The sequence below is a fragment of the Primulina huaijiensis genome, unplaced genomic scaffold, assembly GCF_012295235.1.
Source record: "Primulina huaijiensis isolate GDHJ02 unplaced genomic scaffold, ASM1229523v2 scaffold36631, whole genome shotgun sequence".
Classification (NCBI taxonomy): domain Eukaryota; kingdom Viridiplantae; phylum Streptophyta; class Magnoliopsida; order Lamiales; family Gesneriaceae; genus Primulina; species Primulina huaijiensis.
The window spans coordinates 182-7830 of NW_027358556.1; the positions used below are offsets into that span (position 1 = coordinate 182).

The following is a 7649-nucleotide window of genomic DNA, read 5'->3' on the forward strand; positions in this document are numbered from 1 at the left end:
ATAATAACAATAACAATAACAATAATAATAATAATAATAATAAATTTTTAAATATATACAATTATTGTTTTTGTAATTCCATCAACTTAAGCTCTGTGTACAAGAGTCGGCCAAATCTTCAATAATTTGCGTACTATATGCCACGTGTCCGATATCCATTTGTTATTTTGTGTCAGGAAAGTTTCCGAAAATGTTAAACCAATATATATATATATCTATATATATGAGCCTCCTCACATCATCTGGATTTAGTATATGTAAGAATGTCTATAATCTGCTCAGAAGATCCTACTCTGAATCTCTCCTGTAGAATCTTAAACTCAGTTCGAGATTAAATTTTCTTGTATTTCGTTTTCAGGGTCCAGATTAAATCGCTCTACCTGTCCTCCCTTGCCTCTATATTTTTGTTACGCAGGTGAAAAAGTTGTTGCAATTTTTATCAAGAAGAGTGTGGTGAAAGAAATGGATGTGGATTTCTGGGCTGCGAGAGTTCACTCAGCCAAGAACATCCAGCCTACTAGACTCGGTAACTCTGGTAAATTGTAGAATTTGTTGCATTATTTTATTTTATGAGCAATCCTTACTGTTGTCTGTTGGTTTGTATATACTAGTTTTAGTTTTGATTTCTTGATCAATCTTAAGTTTGCCCCCCATTTGGGTTTGCTTATTTTTTGTTTTTTAAACTCAGGATTTGTTAGCTGTAAACTGATGGTATGTGTTGTAATTCTTGATTTTCTTCTGGGAGATGTGCTATTTTCTTTTTGAATTTGTCTTTTTCTTGATATTACTGACAAGTTTCTTACTTTCTTGCTAAGAATTCTTCCATAACAGTGTGAGTACATTAATTTATTTATTTTTTCCTGTGGTTAATTTCCCTAAGAATGGGCAGTACTAAGAAATTCGATAATTTTCTTCATTTGAGAGGAAAGGTCATTGCTTGGCCCTGCTAAGTGTGTATGTGAACTCACTGTCTTGAATTTTTAGTTGGATTGTATAGATTGGGGTAGAATCAGAAGAAATTTTGCTACATTTTACACGGCGATCGTATGTGATTTTCTTTAAAGATTCGTTAAAATTTTGAAAAGTGGTGATGATCGATGGATATATGACTAGGTAATCATGGGGCGGTGGATGAGGAAGGGGAAGATGAAGTAAGAGCCTGGTTTCCATGCCCTTTCTGTTATGTGGAAATTGAAGTTCCTGTGCTTTGTATCCATCTACAAGAAGAGCATTGTTTCGACTTGAAGAACGCGGTAAATGAGTTTCATGTACTGATTTATTTTCATATCCTTGCCCTTTCTAGCAAGCTAGTGTATATTTTTGGTCCCTTGCCTTGATTAGAAGTAAAGGTTGTCAATCCATCGGTTACCATAGTTACCAGAATATAGAGTTAAATGAATTTATGGATTTGCAGAACTAGGAGTGATGTTTTCTTGTTTCTCTTCGAGTTTTGTCAGAAAAGGAAACATCCGAGGATAATTAACACTACTTAGTTGACACTTTACTTAAGATGATCAAGAGCATTCGTGCTAAAAATCGATATTCACCTGACAACTGCTTTTCCCTCGGATATCGATATGAACTACTCAGAGGGAGTGTTACACGGTGATCGTTAATGCGTCTTATTTCGAAGAATTTTGTTCTCTTAAATGGAATTTGTTTTCCAGGTTTGTCCCATATGTGCTGCGAACTTAGGGAAAGATCCACTCAGCCATTTCACAGTGCAGCATATGCATTCAATTAAGGTCTGTATTCCGTTTCTATGTTTTGCAAATTCTTTGGGACGAAATTATTAAATTTGAAGGATCTGTATTCCTGTTTTTCTCTCAGCAGAGGAAAAAATCCCAAAAATCTGGTTTCTGGAGCAATGTATCTCCAAATATACTGAAGGACTTGCGGGAACTAAGTTCATTTCTCGGTACAAGTTCAGACACAAGCTCGAGTGAACCTGCTCAGGATCAACTCCTTCCACCATTTCTTTGCAAGGCCTTTAAATGCAACCAGAAGGATGAGTCCTCTTGTATTGCTGCAACAAGTGACACGATAAGGTATTTTCAGGCCCTCAATTGATCAAACCCGAATCAAAAGATCACAAATAAAACTTTGGATGAAGTTTATGATACCACCATAAACTCCTATGTTAGTGAGATATGTCCGATAATATTAGAGGTATACCGTAGTTTATAATTGGGTAGCAGCTGAAGAGTGACATGAATGAACTTAGGTGGATCCTGTATGTACACATACACGCACAAACGGTGCAACGCCTGAGCAAAAGTGCTCTAGGACTTCACCTCATGAAGTGTTCACGAGATTACACAATCTTGCCTTGTGCACAAGAATGGTCGGCTTATTCTAACAGCTCGTCCTGTTGGATTATGGGAGTGTTAATGGCTTTGAATAACTATGTAGTTAGCTATTTTAGCAACATTAATTACTCATTTTTTCATAAAGCAAGAATTGATGTGGAAGTTATGAACAGAAAGTACTGTATAAAGTCTCACTTATGCAGATCCACAGGTTCATTTATTCTTTTAACTACAGTAATGTGTGATCACCAACATATCTCATAGCTCAAAAAAGAAAAAAAAATCCCTTTAAACTGCAAGAATAGCAGCACATCGTGTCAAACTACGTAAATGAGACAGAATTTTACGCGGAAAATATCGGAAAAGTTAGCTTTTTTTTTAGCTCAGTGCAGATATCTTAGCGCCAACAGGTTCACATATGACTTGACCCGACCTTTTTTGTTTTGCAGCACCAACCAAGCACTGTCAAATGAAGTGGATGAACAAAATTACGAGGAAAAAAACATTCGCGCTACATTCATCCAGGAGATGGTTGCATCTATCATTTTATAGGAATGTTTTCGGTACCCTTTGTTCCAAGTGGAAGCATGCAACGTTTAAGGTTGCAGAGAATAGACACCGGGATTTTCTCAGTCGTAAATTCACTGGAAGAAAACCAACCTAGATTGGTAAACAAGGCATCAAAATATTTGTATTTATTAAAATATTTTACTTCAAAATGTTCATACTCGATCATGCACTATGCTGAAGGTTGAAGAAGACCTCCTGATTTCAGTTGAAAACCCAAATTTCGATTCTAAAAGTTTGTCTGTTACGGAAAAGGGAATAAAAATAGGCACGAGACCAATAAGTAAATAGTGGAAATTTTAATTTTGGATATGCAATGAATTATTATTACATCCCAATGGATTTTAGGATTTCACATCTACACCCTCGAATTTGAAACCAATTTCTATTAAAACAGAAGTAACATAAATGGTTTAGTTTCTTTGACATTTTTTGCTGTCATTTCGTAACGTATGATCCAAATGTTAGATTTTGTTCATATTTTACGTTTCCACGCTTCAATCTTTACATGGTGTTTATAGATCGAATTTAGTTTTCAAATCTTTACATTGTGTTTATAGATCGAATTTAGTTTTACAGCCCGAATACAACAGAAAATGCAGAAAAAATAAACATAAACAGCAAGCATATGATGTCGAATTTTAATATAGTGATGAAAAAATATTATTGTTCTATCGGACTAACTGGCAGATACAATTATTCAAACTATATCTAATATTGGGTAAAGGTAGGAGTGTGCAATCGGTCTATTCGGTGACCGACCGAACCGAATAGACTTATAACCGATTTAACCGATTTTATTTCAGAATAACCGAACCGACCGAATTAATCATAGAAACCGAATTAACCGAACCGATTTTTAAATCGGTTATTTCGGTCACCGACCGAAATAACCGATTTTTGTTAAAAAAAATGTGAATTATAACCAAAAAAAGAAAAAGAAAAAGAAAAGGAAACTGCTGCTCCTTCATGGTTTGAATGGGTGCTGAGATATTACAATAAAAGAAAGCAATAGTTGGAGAGCTTTTCTTCATCAAGTTTGATTTTAAGAAAAGGAAACTGCTGCTCCTTCATGGTTTGAATGGGTGCTGGACCATGAAAAATTCCTCCAAAACCATCTACTTTTGTGCTTGTCGTGGTGCGAAATTACTTGAATTATGTTCCTCTCAGCATTTCCCACATAATTTTCACGTCCTCGTATCCACAACTTTGAATGTCATTATGCAGTTTCAAAAGCCCGGCACCTCAATAAATCAAAAGTCCAAAACACACGACGAAAAAGAACATAAGATAAGATGCGATAATCTTTGTTTATCGTAGAAAAATGTGTCAGCATCAACCATGGATGGACATAGAATAATGTTCGAGAAGTAAGAATTCAGAAGATGAAACAGAGAGCATAATAAAATACATGACAAAACGTTTCATTTATCATTCTCANAAAGTACTCGCCCACCAGTACTAAAAGCAGATTCTGAAGCAACAGTTGATATTTGAATAGCCAACACATCACGAGCAACTTCAGAAAGTATGAGAAATCTATGACAATTTTGCTTCCACCATCCCAAAATATCAAAATATTCAGAATACTCCTCAACCATCTCAGTTAGATATCTATCCAATTCTGAAATATTACCATCACCAAAACTCTGTGCCTTTTGCTTTTTGTACTTCTCAAGAATTGATTGTCTTTTTAAATCTGTTTGACTTGCACTTTTTTGCTCAACGCCACTTACTTGTTGAATAGATAACACTTTTGATTTGCTTCCTTGAGGCACCATCTTCTCCTTGTAATTTTTATACAAAGAAAGCAAAGTTTCTTTTACTTTCTTTCCTACTATTGCACCCATTTCATCTCCATACAATTCTAACAACATGAATTAAACAAAATCCAATTTGTGTCTTGGATCGAGCACCACCGCAACATAGAGTAAATTATTCATTTTCTCGTGATCTCCCCAGTACTTGTCAAATTTTTTTTTCATTTTAACTCCCATAGAATATACACCAAAATCATCACTTTCTTTCCACTCTTTCAATATTGTGTGAATGAAACTAATCTCATGTGCAAAAGTATTGGATGTGACATACAATGAACCTGAAACTTTCAAAGTTAGTTCATAAAATACTTGCAATAAAGCAGCAAAAGTCCTAACATTTTCCCAATCGGCACTAGTAGGCCTCCCATCAAAAGTTCTCATTTCTTTTTTAGGTTTACCATCTGCACCGAATACCACCTCTCCACCATCATTCACAACATCAATCCATTTTGTGAGTTGAAGATCCAATTTATAACATGGATCTTGTTCATCAAATCTTTCGAAAGCCCTTTCAAATTTTTGAGCTACATTCAACATTAAGAAAGTTGAGTTCCATCTTGTTGATACGTCAAGACATAAAGAATTCTTGCTTTCAATTTTTTCAATCTTCACACATTCTTTAAACTTATTTAATCTAGAAGGAGATTGTTTAACATATTTCACTGCATCTCTGACCCTTGTCACCGACTCACTCATATCTTTCAAGCCATCAACAACAATCAAATTGATTATATGAGCTACACACCTCATATGAATGCACTCTCCCTTTAAAATAGTAGAATCCCAATATGCCATCTTTCTTTTCAAATTACTGATTGCAACATCATTTGAACTTGCATTGTCAACCGTAATCGTCAAAATTTTGTCAATTCCCCAATCCCTTAAGCATGTCTCAATTGCTAAACTAATGGACTCACCTTTATGACTTGTAACTGGACAAAAATTGATAATCTTTTTTTGTAAAGTCCAATTTTTATCAATAAAGTGAGCTGTCAGACACATAAAATTGATCTTTTGAATCGATGTCCATGTATCTGTTGTCAAACAAACTCTTTGTGATGAATTTTTTAAGAAACTTTTTAACCTTTCTCTCTCAACTTCATATAAATCAACAATATCACGTGCAACTGTCCATCTTGAAGGGATTCGAAACTTTGGACATGTTATAGCCATAAACATTTTAAATCCATCACCTTCTACAAATTTGAAAGGGAGTTCATCAACCACAATCATTCTAGCCAAAGCTTTCCTACATACTTCTTGATCAAATTTCCAAGTAGTTAAACACGCCTCACTGTCTTTTGCACCTTGTTGTAGACTTAACTGTGCTTGATTAGTCTCAATAACATGTGGGTTTTTTCTACAAGAATTCATATGTGCCCTCAAACTCGCTGTTCCATTTTTTACGGATCACAATAAAATTCCTTCTCACAATACTTGCATTTAGCTTTAATTTCATTTTCAGAATTGGAAAATTTTGTGAAATGCTCCCATACCTCACTTCTTGGTTTCATTGCTTTTCGTTTGGTTGCCTTCACTTTAGAATTCACACATGTTTCTATTCCAGTTGAAAGTTGTAGAATGGAACAACTATCATCAATATCCATAATTGATATATCTTCTTGCCTTGACATCTACAATTAAATCATAAAAATTTTCATCAAAATAACAAATAAGTTGTAGCAGATCATATGGTTATGATAATCAAACTTTATGCAACACATTATTTAAAATGATGCATCATGATACCATGTACAAGCTGCAACTGAATCTAAGAGTGGGGCACCATCGTCCAAATCTAATTCCATTCTCATTTCTTTCCTTAGCACCTATATGTAAATACATGCAAGTGATGTAACACTAGGATACACCAAAGTTTGTAAAAAATTCTGATATTTACCACTAAACACATATAGTAATCCCATTTAAATATTGTATGTTGGTTCGTCAATACAAACACAATAAACATATATTTTCCATTTAATCTTCATCTTTCCCCTCAACATATTCCATTATATTTGGTATTTTGTTCAACACGACACCATATAGGCAACCTCCCGTATCAAGAAGTAAGATTTAAGTTACTGAAAAAAAACCTAGCAAAATAAAGCTATTAACAATAATAACAAAAACAATATCGCAGTCCTTTTTTTTGGGAGACGAAAACCGGATAGAAACTCTTTTAAATGGTTATGTAAGCTCAAGCTCAATAAAGTAAAAGAGTTCCAACTCCTTGGCTACTGAGTAGAGGTTCAACCATCTTACTCGGAGCGAGGATGATGAACGCACAAGCGAGGCCTTGTATGAGCGAAGAATTCAAATTTAAAGACTGAACATTTTACCTTAATACGAAAACCAGGAATGACAAATACATAAGAGATAGAACGATCATGTTTAGACTCTCAAAGCACAGGGCATGTTTCCTCAAGTTCTACACTACACAAGTAAGATAGCAGAGAAAAAATCATGGAGAAACTTTTTTCAAGATCATGATTCACTTAATGTATTTGTTTTTGGCATTTTGCTTCTACTTGGGCACAATGAAAACCAAGAATTAGAAGCTGTAAACATGGATTAAAAAATTGAAAGTCAATTTAATTGCACTCAAAATATAACAAAAAACATAATAAAAATCTAACTTGTCAAGGTAAAATATCCAACAAAGCGGGAAATTTAGAGTTAGTATGCAAAAGAAAATTCATCAAGACAAAGAACCAAACTCATTATTATTAGTAATCAAAAGCCCTGAAGTTTACCTTTCTGCAGAAGAAAATCTGCGTTTCCGCCGATAATTTTTTAACGTGGAAGAGGTGACACGAACTTGAAGCTCGTAACCCCAGCTCATCTGTTCGTCCATATTTGTGTCACCGAGTCTGAAGCACAACGGCTGCAAACGACCAATTCGGTGAGCTGAAGGGATGAAATTTCTCCTATTTCTGAAGGGATTTGCTCA

The 7649-nt window shown here is 34.7% G+C and overlaps 1 protein-coding gene across 4 annotated transcripts; it reads left to right on the forward strand.

The window, feature by feature from the left end:
- The first annotated feature begins 212 nt into the window (after window positions 1–212).
- Window positions 213–3233, forward strand: LOC140968409 (protein DEHYDRATION-INDUCED 19 homolog 5-like). Of its 4 annotated transcripts, XM_073429342.1 has the most exons (6): window positions 213–323; window positions 359–535; window positions 1114–1253; window positions 1668–1745; window positions 1831–2048; window positions 2759–3233. In XM_073429342.1, exons 2-6 carry the CDS (start codon window positions 463–465, stop codon window positions 2859–2861), a joined length of 612 nt encoding a protein of 203 aa, XP_073285443.1. In that variant the 5' UTR covers window positions 213–323; window positions 359–462; the 3' UTR covers window positions 2862–3233. The 4 variants fall into 4 exon arrangements, with proteins under 4 accessions (XP_073285443.1, XP_073285445.1, XP_073285442.1 ...); XM_073429344.1 differs by having other exon boundaries at window positions 236–526; XM_073429341.1 differs by having other exon boundaries at window positions 237–535.
- The last annotated feature ends 4416 nt before the right edge of the window (window positions 3234–7649 follow it).

What these genes read in the sequence shown, in the direction of transcription:
- LOC140968409 (XM_073429342.1), top strand. Translation starts at nt 463, where the DNA reads ATGGATGTGGATTTCTGGGCTGCGAGAGTTCACTCAGCCAAGAACATC. An exon ending in TACTAGACTCGGTAACTCTG is followed by an intron (nt 536 to 1,113) that starts GTAAATTGTAGA and finishes ATATATGACTAG; the next exon opens with GTAATCATGGGGCGGTGGAT. An exon ending in GCAACAAGTGACACGATAAG is followed by an intron (nt 2,049 to 2,758) that starts GTATTTTCAGGC and finishes TTTGTTTTGCAG; the next exon opens with CACCAACCAAGCACTGTCAA.